General features: G+C 35.8%; 2 protein-coding genes across 3 annotated transcripts in view; one reads left to right on the top strand and one right to left on the bottom strand.

The window, feature by feature from the left end:
* LOC110461335 (probable ATP-dependent RNA helicase DHX37) overlaps positions 1-11,673 on the top strand; it is a 25,391-nt gene extending 13,718 nt beyond the window's left edge. Inside the window, exons 13-27 of the mRNA XM_021514771.1 lie at positions 392-500; positions 1,107-1,181; positions 1,475-1,582; positions 2,486-2,610; positions 2,992-3,088; positions 3,669-3,734; positions 4,173-4,439; positions 6,004-6,066; positions 6,761-6,917; positions 7,390-7,510; positions 8,067-8,130; positions 8,718-8,832; positions 9,488-9,794; positions 10,220-10,317; positions 10,994-11,673. Of these exons, the coding sequence (XP_021370446.1) occupies positions 392-500; positions 1,107-1,181; positions 1,475-1,582; positions 2,486-2,610; positions 2,992-3,088; positions 3,669-3,734; positions 4,173-4,439; positions 6,004-6,066; positions 6,761-6,917; positions 7,390-7,510; positions 8,067-8,130; positions 8,718-8,832; positions 9,488-9,794; positions 10,220-10,317; positions 10,994-11,073 (1,852 nt within the window). The 3' untranslated portion in view covers positions 11,074-11,673. The remainder of the gene's footprint in view (positions 1-391; positions 501-1,106; positions 1,182-1,474; positions 1,583-2,485; positions 2,611-2,991; positions 3,089-3,668; positions 3,735-4,172; positions 4,440-6,003; positions 6,067-6,760; positions 6,918-7,389; positions 7,511-8,066; positions 8,131-8,717; positions 8,833-9,487; positions 9,795-10,219; positions 10,318-10,993) is intronic.
* Positions 11,674-12,785: 1,112 nt separating this feature from the next.
* LOC110461336 (protein HGH1 homolog) overlaps positions 12,786-14,354 on the bottom strand; it is a 7,533-nt gene continuing 5,964 nt past the window's right edge. For both annotated transcript variants that reach the window (XM_021514773.1, XM_021514772.1), the window contains exon 4: positions 12,786-13,063. In XM_021514773.1, coding sequence (XP_021370448.1) covers positions 12,809-13,063 — 255 coding nt within the window. In that variant the 3' untranslated portion in view covers positions 12,786-12,808. The remainder of the gene's footprint in view (positions 13,064-14,354) is intronic.

The following is a 14,354-nucleotide window of genomic DNA, read 5'->3' as shown; positions in this document are numbered from 1 at the left end:
TGTTTTTGTGTCAAAAAGTGTCAATATTAGCATTATTTTCACTGGAACGTGCTTTACGAAATGTGATTTGTTGTAATAGCCACCAACACAGCCGAAAGGCTAGACATAGTGGCAACGATAGCCCTATCCCTGGAATAAAAAGAAGACCTACTAATACACAGTCCCAATCAGGGCTAACCGTTATCAAAACACTCCCATCTCGGCGAGATTGGTGACATGATTTTAACGCTAGTGCGCAAGCGCGGGCTGATCGAGAGGGGCTCTCGATGACTTCGCGGTTCGGTGAACAAACACAAAAGCGACGTGCTATAGAATCTTGTCTGGGGCAGAGTTGCCAATCCCCTCTATATACTGTCCCTGCTTATATGTATAAATATGTCCTTGTTTCCAGTTACTCAGTTGAGCCCACAGATGAGGAAGAGGAGCGAGAGGGTGGAAGTGATTCGGAGGCTGAGTTTGATGAAACTTCAGACGGGAGTGATGACGATAATATACTTGGGGTAGGAGAAATATTCTTCAATGGATAGTTCAGCCAAATATAGTGCCAAGAGTTTTACATTAAATATTTTCATAATGGTCATTGCACCCTATCAGCATTTCTAGCAAAGTTTAGATGTTTGATTTTATGGGGTACTAAGTTTTGCAGTAAATGATTTTCACAAACAAAACAACAAAAATTGGAAATGAAAAAATAACCAAATGAATTCATCCTTACCTCAGCACTCTCTGTTATAACCACCAGATAAAAAAAAAAAGCAAAAATAAGCAAATCCATGAAAATGAGGGATCACACAAAAAGAGTACAATATTCCTCACCATCACTGGTTTAACTGTGTTTGATGTTACTTTTTATCTCACTGCTTTCTCTTGGATCATGAAACAGCCTTAAATCGAAGTTGAAAAAAATAATCTTCTCCATTAAAAACTCCCTACAAATTCACATCTTTATATGACACCGGAGAAAAGAAATATAAGAAGATGGTAGTTTGGACTTGTTTGAACTGTTTTGTGATCCTGGGGTTTAGTGTATCATATTCACTTGCCAAGTTGCCATATATATATAGAATGGTACTAAGATGTGTGTTTTGTTATTGGGTAATTGACAGGAGGATGGTGGGTGTTCAGACCCGATGTTCGTTCTGCCTCTCTACTCAATGTTGTCTTCTGACAGACAAGCAAAGGTAATTAAGTCATATTGACTGTCAGCTCCATTTTGTCTTCTGACAAAAAATAGTATATCATACTGTATTAATGTTGTTCTACAAAGGTTCAGGAGAACTGTCTGAATGCTAGTGTAACTCTCATTGCACTTCCATCAATTCATCTTTGCCATCAATTGTGATTCATAAAAGTTGGAAAAACATTTTTTCATAAGTATTGTAAAATATACTGAGTTTATAATGTAATGCTATATAACATTCATGTAAAATATCATGGGTCTTTATTTGATTGGTTATCTAATGGTGATTTACAGGTGTTTGCTCCACCCCCCAATGGTTACCGTTTGTGTGTCGTGGCAACCAACGTAGCAGAGACATCCCTCACCATCCCCAATGTCAAATATGTGGTGGATACAGGAAAGGTGAGAATTTCAGTTTTAATTCTTCAATTTTATCATTTTCTATCCACAATTTACACAAAAGAACCACACCAGGTGCCTTTCAGTTATCGCACCACACCCAGTTTGTAGTATTTGTGGCACTAGGTCTGCTGTATATAGGCAGTTTATTGCATTAAAATTTCTTCTCAAACAGATAATGTATACTGGGAAATTTTCGCCCGGGTCAACTTTCGCCCCTTTGCGCAGGAAACAATTTTTCACCCAGTGTTAATTACTCCCTTCAAAATTAATTACTATGTTTATTATAATGCTATGTATTTATATTCGCTGTAATGATGAATTTGCCCTCATTACAAATAAGTAGAAAATTATTAAAGTGCAGCAAAAATGTCCAGGTATACAGTAGTATTGTTGGCATTTCATTAATTAAGTATGCATATTAAAGACAAAATAATAAATTAACAGTTATTGGTGAACTCATTCTAAATGACTGTGATATTTTTCATTGATATTTTATAACGGGCTTGTGAATAGTTGATAAGAACAGAATATCAGTCATCTGTTTTTCAAAAATAATGTGAATTGGTGATACGTGTATGATGATTTAAAATATTAAGTGTATTATGACAGTCCTGTATTAATGAAAATAATTTCCATCTCAATATAAATATGCTCACAGTTTCTGTGTACCATGTAGAGTGAAAAAGTGAAACCACCTCCAAACTTACCCATTAAATAGCTAGTATTAAAAATTATTTCTTTATTTACAATCTAACTTCACTGAACCATGACAATAATCTGAGATAAACAGGTTATTCAATACTTCCAAGTGCAAGTACATTAAATGCTGCAAGACAAAAAACTGACATTGATTTTGTATATTTAAGATGTCTGACTTTGTAATACAAATGTGATCAATTTTAGGTGAAGACAAAGTTCTACGACAAAGTGACAGGTGTGTCTACATTCCGAATAACCTGGACATCCAGTGCCTCAGCCAATCAGAGGGCAGGACGAGCTGGACGTACGGGGCCTGGACATTGTTACAGGTATGTGATATAGACACATTATTGTACCATGTAAGTGATTAACCCCAAGGTTTAATTGAGGTAATAAAGAATGATTGTACCATGTATATAAGTTATTAATGATTTAACGATATTTAATTACCTGGACGAATGTGTTTATTTAGTTTACCGTCATTAGTGACCTACCTGGTTAGTGCTATCAGTCCAGCTTGACATTTTTGCCCCCCAAAAAAATCTCAATATTTTTTTATTCATATTTTTTCATATTTCAAAACAAAAAAGTTCACCCAAAAAGTACCTGCACACAAAACACAAGTATGTACGGTACTCTCTCTAATGTCGACAGTAACTTAAATAATTTAGATAAAAACTGTGTTCATTGCAAACAAATGACTGTTACAGGCTATACTCCTCAGCTGTGTTTACACATGACTTTGAGAAGTTCTCCCCAGCAGAAATCACCAGACGGCCTGTAGATGACCTAGTCTTACAAATGAAGGTGACTGAAAATCTCTGATTTATTTGTCATTGAATATTTATCATCTGTCATAAGAAATTTTCTCACACTGGAACATCGTGGATTTCTCATTGCTTACATAATCAAATATATCTTTTAAAAAATTTGGACTTTAGAAGGAAATTATTAGGAAGATTTGTTTATACAGTGGAAAATGAAATTTCATATTGAGGAGGTGGGAGAAAGTTGTGTTAATTATTATGAGCAATAGGCTTTATCCCAGTTCTGCCTACCCTTCCTTATGTTATTTAAATTAAGTTTCAAATAATAATACATTTCCTTATTAGTTCAATTGTAGTAACTGTTGTAACATAGAAAATGAAGTTGTATTTGTTTGTCCCACTCCAGACAGTCTGAACAAAGTCTGCCGTGATTGAAAATCTCTATTTCTGATGATGAATATCTCCATGTATTTGTCTTCACAGTTGATATTACCTCTGAAACTAATTTTGAAAACAAATGCTCTTGAATGTTATTTTTAAGTACCTTTGTGTATATATTGTAATGTTTATTGACAGTTAGATTTCAGTATTTATAACAGATTTTGTTGTTTTGCTTACAGGACATGAACATAGATAAGGTCATGAACTTTCCTTACCCAACACCACCTGACTGGGAACAGATCAAGGTGAGAAATCTTGTACAGAGAGAAGGAAAGAAAGCTGTTGATAATCTGTTGTCAAAGTTCTAGAAAATACCTACAAACCAACAGTGATTTAAGAATGTGTCTATTTTACCAATATCAGCTTCTGTATTAAGTGCACATTTCTCAAATAATTTTGATGCATGTAGGAATACGATAAATCTGAGTCTGTCTTGATCAAATGAGTTTCTCTTAGACTTCCATATCATGAAAAATTGTGTCTTGTGTAGTGTTTTAGTCTTCAGTGATATTGTTCCTGGAACCAACATGTGGGGTTATGTTTTGCAAACATAACATCTTGAAAAAGAGATAATTTTGCTGTCTCTTTATCACAAGTGAAAAGTTAACAAATTCACAAAAATAGGGATTGTGTCTTCTGTTTTAAATATATTCCTACAAAAACATTTCATGTCACTATTGCAGGCTGCAGAGAGATTGCTGGTGTCTTTAGGAGCTCTGACCGCACCTGTGTCACGTCCAAAGTCCCGATACAAAAGTAAGGAGGTACCCAGTCAAATCACACCCCTTGGTAGGGCCATGGCCCACTTCCCCGTGTCCCCGAGGTACTCCAAGATGTTATCCCTGGGACACCAGCATGATCTCCTCCCCTACGTGGTTGCCATGGTAGCTGCCTTGTCTGTTGCTGAAGTCTTTGTGGAGCTACATCAGCCGCCAGATGAGTCGGGGGAGGTAAGTCTTGCTGTATGGTTGATAGAATTAATATAATCCCCCTTCCAACAAAGTTTGAGGGGATATAGCTCTCTGTTTGTATGTGACCTTCTTTGTTATCACTCTGTTGGCTGTTTCCTGTGTATATTGACTATCATGAAACTTCATAGTTATGATTGATTTGACATACTTTGAACAAATAAGAATATGGGCATCATCAGACAAAAATGTCAAGGTCACTGTACTAAAATTAGAATTTTACTACAATACATCACCCTATCATTATCACCACTCTAAATGCCTTTTGTCAGCACATTGCCTTGAAACTTCACAGTTATATTTGCCTTGATGAACATCATCGGTCAAAGTCACGGTCACTACTACTAAAATACATTTTTTACACAAAATGGCTTGTAATCTCTGTAGCGGCTGTATTTATTAAAACCTCATAAATCTTTAAACATATGTTTGCCTTGAGTATACCTTTAACCAGTTTGAGTGTTGTCATTATTTGTCAAAGTTGCTGCTACTGAAATTAGAATTTACAGGAAATGGCTTGATCATTCCATAGATACGTATGATTTCAATATGTGGGGAATGTGTACAGCTGGGAATTGTACTATCACTTGTGATGTTTTATTTATTGTTTGTGTACACACTGACAAGAATCAAATGCAGACATCAAAGGCTGCCTTGAGGTAATCTTTAATACAGCAAAACTTTATTTTAATGATACTGCCACCATTTGTCCAGAGAGGTTTGGCGTAATAAAGGGGTTTGGCGATAAATTGAGGGAAATTTGTAGAAGAATTCTTATGAAAACAAGAAAACAGGACATTAAAATATGTTAGCGGTAAACGAGGTGGCAAATGAAACGAGTAGCATTATATCGAGTTTTTACTATACAGTTTGCCAAGATCCTATTTATAGATCCAACTCATGTCGTTCCAGCTTCCAAAGTTGAATACCTGCCTACCAACACAGCTCTAGACATCACAGCCAATCATGTTAAGAGGAACATATTCATGTATGCCTTTGTAGCAAAACCATCTTATTATGATTTTAGGATTCTAGTAGTGACATCAGTCTTTAGATACTATCTGTATCAGGTCAGCTAGGAGATTGACTAATAGAAAGTTCAGCCCTATTGTATTTTACAAACTTATTTAAGATCAGCGCAGTCAGTATTTGACGGGACAGTATATTTACACATGTGACAGTATATTTACACATCAATACATCTGAGACAAGTTTTCTACTATGGCTGATTCCAAACCAAGTTTCTAAAAGTGGCACAGGATTATTTCCTTCAAAGCTTGTACATGTATATCATTATAAAGCAGAGAGCAATCCCTTGCCTAACCACCACTGTTTAGTAATTGACTTCAACAGATCTTGAAATGAAACAGCAAGTTTCTTAAATTTTATAGTTGTATTCAATTAAACAATGTAGATCAAGAGGCATCATAAACAATTGCATCAGATTACCACCAAAGTATGTATATTAATTTTACAGCGTATGATGTGTAAAATGAATAATATTCTTGAACATTTTCAGATGTCAGTTTAATTTCTTTCATTTCAGAAAGATGAATTTAAAAAGAGATTACAGCACTTCAAGCAGATTCAAAAGATGTGGGCTGGCAATGTAAGTAAACTGTCATACTAAATCTTAAAAAGTAGCATCTGCTGGTCAGCTAATTGAAATCTGTTGAATACAGGACATTTATCCGTTTAAGTAATAAAGAAAGCACACACCATGGAAAGTTTGTCTGCGACACATGTTGCAGTTATACCAATAGGTCTTCAAAATCTATACAGCAATTAGGATTGATGTTTCCTCCTATAACTCAAAATCGGAATGAGAAATAAAGCTATCCTATCTTTTTCGTTTGTTTAAATAAATAGAAGATATTTGAAACGAATAAAATAATCATATTTAAATCAGGGTCAGGTAAAGAGTTTTAAGTAATATTTAAAGAACTGTTTTCCACGTACATAGTCACACATTCTTAGCAGTAGTGCTCAGACGATGTATGCATGCGCATACACCTCAAAAATAAATGAACCTCCTCATAGAAAGGATATAGAATGGTGTTGCTACACCAAATGTTAATACACATATATACTGTGATATCACTTTTGGAATAGGTCATACTTCACCTGCATAAGATCCTGTTATACTTTGACCTTGTCTTAGAACACATATGCACTAGGTCTTGTTACATTTGCTTTGTTGCTATGTTACTACACTCTTGAGGCAGACAAGAGTGACAGAAGACCTGTCTAGACATTGATTGTCATATAGCACTAGCATGTATATTCCATTTCTATTTCTTTAGGGGCATTCACTGTTGCTGGGCGACCTGACGGTGCTGCTGAAGGCTGTAGGGTCGTGTGAATACCAGGGTTGTACTCCGGAGTTTTGTCAGAAACACGGGATACGCTTTAAGGCCATGAAGGAAGTCAGGAAGCTTCGTGTTCAACTTACTAACTCCGGTACAGGAATACATACTTACATAAACATGCACAAGTCAGCTAAATGCCCAACTAAAAAAATGTCCGGTGTATAATTGACCTGTTGTCCCAAAATGGCAAATAGCCCTGTGGTGGAGATTTTAGTTTATTCAAATGGGAAATCTTTTGGTCTTTATAAACCCTTAAATTAATGGCCTTGACCAGTGAGAGTGGTCCATAGTTAAGCAAGTTATTACTGTGTCATAAAAGTTAACAGGCCTGTTATTTGAATTCCCTTGAATACAGTACTAAATATACTTTTGATATACTAGCCAATATTTGTTCTCATTTTGTAAACATCATCTCTGGTGTTAGGATCAATTTATACAATATGTTTTCACTTTAAATAAAAATAGCAGGAAAATCTAGTGATTAAAACAAATTTGTTGCTCATAATTATCTTCTGTGAATTTCTGTTCTAATAATTTTTGCCTTTTATTTGCGACCATTACAGTAAATACTGTGATACCAGGTGCTAACCTTTGTGTTGATCCCAAACTTGACCCACCGAATGACCTCCAGTCCAAACTGCTGAGACAGATTATCCTAGCGGGCCTCGGTGACCATGTAGCCAGGTAAGAAAAACATATACCATTGAAGTGTTTCACGAGTGTATCCTAGCGGGCCTCAGTGACCATGTAGCCAGTAAAGAAAAACATTTACCATTTAAGTGTTTCACGAGTGTATCCTAGCGGGCCTTGGTGACCATGTAGCCAGGTAAGAAAAACATATACCATTCAAGTGTTTCACGAGTGTATCCTAGCAGGCTTCGGTTACCATGTAGCCAGGTAAAAAAAACATATACCATATATTATGTGTTTCACTAGTGAGAAAGAACAGTGAAATTTTAATTACTTACAGCCAAACATTATCATTGAAACTGAATTACAGATGCAAAAAAATCATGTTATAATAGAAAAGGTCACCAAAATCATTTGCATGTCAGTATTATTCTGTATAATATGTTCTGTATAAAGGTGATGATAACATGTTCCCTACATTATGTAATATTAGCTTCCTGTATGTTGTAAATATCATTTAGTGTACATTTATTTTTCAAAGCCTGAATACTGTGTTAGTTCAGAGTTTTTTAAAAGATTATTTCATTGTTTCTTTGGTGTTTTTCTACAGAAAGTACCCCGACCCTCCACCAGGAGCAGACGATGAAGCCAAAAAGTTGAAATATGCTTATCAGGTCTGTAAAATTATGGAAATATTTCATAGAAAATGTCATACTACAGCTGAGCCTTATTAATCCAGCTTCCTTTCCTGTATTGTCTAGATTATGAAAAAAGGTTTATTACTGGGACACTTCCATATCAAACAGAAACACTGCCTCCATAAACACTTGCAGGATACTGGGGAAACTGGAGTAGTGGTGGCTGGATAGTGGGACCATAGGCTTAGTGGTGGCTAGATATATAGTGGGAAAACTTGTGGCTCATAGTGGTGGCTTAATACTGGGAAAAACCAGATTAACACTGGCTTGATAGTGGGACTGCAGAAATATTTGGGACATCTGGATAAGTGATGGCAGGAAAGAGGGATGATTCTTGCTTCTTGTATTATTGAAGATGCCATTATTAACATTTTTTTTTAAATTTTGCCAAGCTTTTGCTATTATATCAAGGCAGCGAAAATAATGTGCTAAATGGGGATATGTTGAATAAGAATATTTTGTAAGAGCTCAAGGACGAGTGTTCTGCCAATTATAGTAGGACAGCATTAACTGATTGAATATGTTATTTATATTTGACCTTTGACGTATTTTCTCCTTTGTAGTGTGCGGAGTTAGAAGAGCCGTTATTTATTCATCCTTCCTCTGTACTGTACAGACAAAATCCCCAGCTACTTGTTTACCAGCGTATTGAGGAAACGTCTAGGCTGTATATGAAAGGTATAGCAGTGTTGTGTTCTGTGGTGATATTTCAATCATGAAGTTGTACTGCTTTATGGCTGCCTTTGATTATCGCGATCCAAGCGGTTGAACCGGTTGGACCAGAGTTGTTCGCTTATGAAATAAGGTCAGACCTAGTAATCTGATGCTGCTTTCAGGCGAGTCTTTACAAAACCTTGCAAGGCCTGCATGAACATTCCCAGTTTCGTCAGGGTTTATACCTTAAAATGTTACATTTAAAAACAGATAAACCGGTTGAACTGAATATACGAAAGGGGCTTATGTAATTGTGATGATAAATCTATTGTTTTAAGCTCTGATATGGTGCACTGTAATTTTTGCATTTATGTTAAAATGCACAGATTCATGCATTGTTGAATTTGCAATTTTGAGATCTTTGCTATATAGTGTAACTTCAATGGAAATATTTGCTTCCATGTTGGATAAGTGTGAAAATGGAGAAAAAAAGTACTGCCTCTAAAAATTTCTATCCAGTGTTTGCTTCTTGAAGTAATGTCCTTGTGTGACGTTAAGCTCCAATAATGTGACTTTGTGAAATCTTAAAAAGATATGGAGTGATATTGGGTGACCTTCATGTGACCTTGTGTTACCTTCATGTGACCTTGGTTGACCTTTTCCTGTCTTTCGTTTCCAGGACTGGTAGCCATGGAGGCGGAGTGGTTACCCATCTTTTGTCCTTCACATTGCACATTTTCCAAGCCACTCGATGACCCAGCTCCAGAATTTGATGAGACGAAAGGGGAGGTGATGTGTCATATGACGAGTACGTTTAGTCGGTGTACCTGGGGGCTTCCTGCTATAGAAATGGAGTACCCTCTCACACTGGAAAAGTACAAATGGTTTGCACGGTTCTTACTGGAGGGTAAAGTCATACCTGGCCTTGCTAAATTCACCACCATGCTGTTGTCATCTCCCTCAACTATGGTCAAGACTTGGGCAAAGTGAGTACCTACCTACTGGCAGTCTTAGGTAGAAAAACATTGTGATTACATATTGTACCAAAAATACAAGACAACTCCTCTCACTTAACAGTTTATGAGAGAAATGACATTTGGATAATATTTTTTAGTACATTGTAGTAGACAAATTTGATTTGACTTTTCCTAGAATAACATGTGGAAAAAGTTAAATGTGTGAAAATCGGTTTTTGATAAAAAATAAAATACAAATAAATTAATTTACAGCCTGTAGTAGGCCCAATGTATGATTTATCTTTTAGATGAAAACTCTGCAAAAATCATCTCTGAAGCTATCATCAGTAAACTAGTTATCAAGAAATAGTTTGACCCATTGTGTTGACAGTACATTTGTTAGAAGTTTTACCAAAATATATCATAGCCTCATTTTTGGTGTGATATGTTGCTAGGTTACAGCCTAGAACAGAAGTTCTACTGAAGTGTCTGGCTGGTGAGGGAGTGGACTGCAGGGATACCCTTCTCAGCAAGTGGAAGACACAGCCAACATGTTAGTACTGATGCTCAATATCTAGACAATCTGGACACCTATTTATAGAAATTATTCGTGTACTGGGTAGGAAGTTATTTTCATATGAATGATATTTTTGCATAAATGTAGTACATAAACATTAATGCCGAAATTTGATTATTATGTTATGTTGACACACACAAATATTATCCTGTATGTACACGGCAGTGAAAAAAAAAAAAAAAAAAATCTTTAATTGTCCATCACAGATATAGGTCTACAGAACTAATGTTATACTTGTGTAAACACGTGACACAGAATAAAAATTCTTATACCTCATATCTTCAAGAACTCTGTAGAAGTAGATATTTTACTGGATGTTAAGAATTGTGTCTTGAAACCACCTCTTCAAGATTGCAAATTTGTAATCCTGGTAAAAATAATTTCCTGAAAAAGGGGAACATTTAGAACTGCCTATAAAGTAGATGGACCACCTATCTATAGAAACTATCCATTGATACAACATACTCATCTATATGCATGTACTGGACAATCTGTTGTCTCTATGCAGAGGTTCAAGTACAATGGACAAACCTGGAATGAAATAACTGCCCTTTATAGACAGGTACTTGCATGAGGTGGTCTTGTTCAGGTTGGTTTTGTAAAAAAACATTTGTATACAAACTAACTTGTTTTAATTTACCTCATTTTTCAGATCTATTTGATGCCTACAGCCAGTGGATACCCAAAGCTAACCACTTCGAGCTAGAAGCAGCATGGCCTCCTGTTACGTGACACAACATTGCATAAAACTGGGTTAGGGTCAAGGTCAAATTAAAGATATGATCACACAGACTCCCATCAGGAAAAGCAGGAATGAACCTAGACACAGAACAGAATGGTTCGAAGATGTTTCAGCTCTCTTGAAAATACCAAAATCTGGTACTATGCCAGAATCCACTGATACATAGTGCTGTTTGGTCAAATAACACTAGACGTCTGAAGAGGCTTATGGCGGAGAATTCTGCGTTTAAAATGACAAATTTTAAAAAGAACCACTTTTAAACTAATACATTGCAAGAAATGTGTCAGAAATCTCTAGAAAATCTCTAAATCCAGAAATTGAGCTCTGGCTGGTGTCTATCAGGCAGGGAATGTTTGTTTATAACTGAATATCTGTTATTACACATCTAGAACATATAAATATGTATGTGATGGTGTGGTAGAAAAACAGTGGCATTCATGTGACAAATGCAACTCTATATGTGAGGATTTTACTGGAAAAACCCTTTCAGATGACAACAATTTTTTAAGTGTATTGAGAAATCACTTTTTTATGATTTATGGTATGATGACGGAAGTGCCAAAATATCTCAAATAAACACAACAAATCAAGTTTTGTTTGATTGATTTTTAATTGTTCCTTATTGTAAGAAATACAATGTATGTCCAATTTCCTGTCCTAATGTGCAAAACATTCACTTCCAATAAATGAAATACATCAAGTAAGTTGATCACAAATATTGCATCTTTAACACTAATATTGCTGCTTTAACAAAGTGCATAAAAACATTTTATACAATTAAATTACTTTGAAATCATACAGCAAGAAAGCATAGGGCTCACGTTTGCTACAAATAGTGATAAGGGCTTTGAATTCACTAATGATATGGTTACTCTTGCAGTGACTCCAAAAGAAATACCTCTGATACAATATTTAGGCATCATGTGATGATGGGTCACAACAAGCCAGAATGGAGATCTTTTAAGGGTTTAGTAGATATTGCTTGTCCAACGGTTTCACCAGGTACGGCTTCATCAGGACTGTAAATACAATGTCCTGATGAAGCCATGACTGCTGGAAATGGTCGACCATCACCATCTAATGAACCTGGAAATCTCTATCCCAGTCGACTATCACCATCTAATGAACCTGGAAATCTCCATCCCAGTTTGTGACCCATCACCACCCAAGGCCTATGTATAATGGAGGGACACTCTGCATGCCACTTCGTATCTAAATTGAGGATGAACAGACTTGATCAATACAATAACAAGACTATTGGCATTGGCTCTTCCTTTTCATGATCAATATAAGTGATACACAGTTTGAATGACAATAGAAAGTTGTCCTATTAAAACCTTTGTTTTTAGTCCATAAACTATATTACATTCACAAATTCATGAATTTCATGTTCGACTTTACATGAACTACAGTTCACATCCATTCCATGAACTGCTGTATGTATCCGTGACTTACTACGGTATTGACATTCAGGGTTTTGCTTTAGCTTATTAACACAATATGATTATTTTACCTATGTAGAAAAATTTCATGGTAAAAAGTTTGGGGAAAAAAGATGTACACCCTTTTTGGAAGTCTTTTATGCCATGCAATGGTTTAGTTGGGCCTACTCTTTTCCCGAAAATGGTAGGAGAGAAAAGATGACATGTAGACTATTTTGGAGGTTTCTAATGCCACACAGTGGTTTCATAGGGTCCTCTCTCCATCTCCACTTCAATCCATGAACTACTTTTGGTCTGATGTCTCCATTTCTTCACGCTGTTTGTCCTGTTTCAAAAACTTTTCCTCAATATCCTGTGGTATGTCAACAGTGTTGAGGTCCTCCATACCTTGCTGTGGCTCATCTGAGATCAGCATGTCAATCAAGTTCATGAGGGCGTGGAAGTTGTCCTCGTGTTCCTCCCACTTGTGGAATTCACGCATAATGACGTAAGTGTTTTTCTCCTTCACAAAACTGCGACAATTCTTGGTTGTACACAACTGTAACAATTACAAGATGATCATTATGTAGAAAGAATATGATAATAATTTGTATCAATCATTTTTATAAACAACAATTATTTGTCAAATGGGGGAAAATATATATTTATAATAATTTCTGAAAACAACATTTCAGGAAAGATAATTATTTCCAGAGTAAGTTTATTCATTATTAACATTACCGGTACTTACCAATGAAAAAAACAATTAAAACTTGGCTTAGTATCTCCATGCTAAAAACTATACCCAGGTAATATAATATTACATGATATAATTATATATAAGTAGCTAACAACAGCAGTGATAAAAAGATGGCGGAATAATGCTGTATAAAGTATGAATATTTATAAATTAGCATCCTGGTCAGATAATATAAATTATAAACTACATGTATTGGCATTCATTTAACAGTACATTAGCAGCTTACAATATGGCAAATAGCATGGCTGTATAATATTTATATACATGTGTGTGCATACATTTTAGTAGTTTACAAAGGCGGACAACATAAAGTTGGCAGAATATCCCAACTCTATAAACTATTGACGTTTTGTGTTTCTGACAGTGTGCTTTTATGACGTCATAGACTCAACGAGTCATTGTGCCGTCATACATTTGTACGTCATTTCCTGTACCTCCGAATATGCAAGAAACGACTGTTGACTTTCGCTCTTGAAGAAGGCCAGGTGGCCGAAATATCGGGACTTGGAGTGACATTTGTTCTATATTTACATTTAGTTATCTGTATTTAAAGGGGCATCACGGTGAAGTAACTTTATTTTTTGCCTTTTTTTCAAATACTACATAAACATATCAAGTGAAACTCCTTATGGAAAATAACAATCGGATTTGGCTGAAATAGATTCATAAAAATGATTAAATCTAAGAAAATCATCGGTATTTCTACCTGTCTGACCAACGTTTTGTTAGGGATTTCCCTCTATTAGCGCATGCGCATAGCACACCATTTCTTTGTAAACAAAATGACTGGCCGTGTGAAGTAAGCGAAAGAAAAGTGTTGTACCGTGTCAGCTACGAAACGAAAAGTTGACAAATGGTCAAAAGATAGCGCAAGGAGTACGTTACGGAATCATTATTGCAGGTGGGCAGTATTCAAAGGAGAAAATAACTGCCGTAGCAGTTAGTACGGTGCATGTATTCTTCCGGATAGCCGGTTAAGCTGAAATGGAATCGACAGAAATGCTAGCGCTGTTTATGTTATGAATAAATATCTAAAACTATTAAGCTCGCTAGTATCTTTGTCTGAGTTTGAACACAGATGAACTTAGTT

The sequence above is a fragment of the Mizuhopecten yessoensis genome, unplaced genomic scaffold (genome assembly GCF_002113885.1).
Source record: "Mizuhopecten yessoensis strain PY_sf001 unplaced genomic scaffold, ASM211388v2 scaffold10603, whole genome shotgun sequence".
Taxonomy (NCBI): domain Eukaryota; kingdom Metazoa; phylum Mollusca; class Bivalvia; order Pectinida; family Pectinidae; genus Mizuhopecten; species Mizuhopecten yessoensis.
The sequence above is the reverse complement of the archived record's forward strand: the minus strand, read 5'-3'. Positions and strand labels throughout refer to the sequence as shown.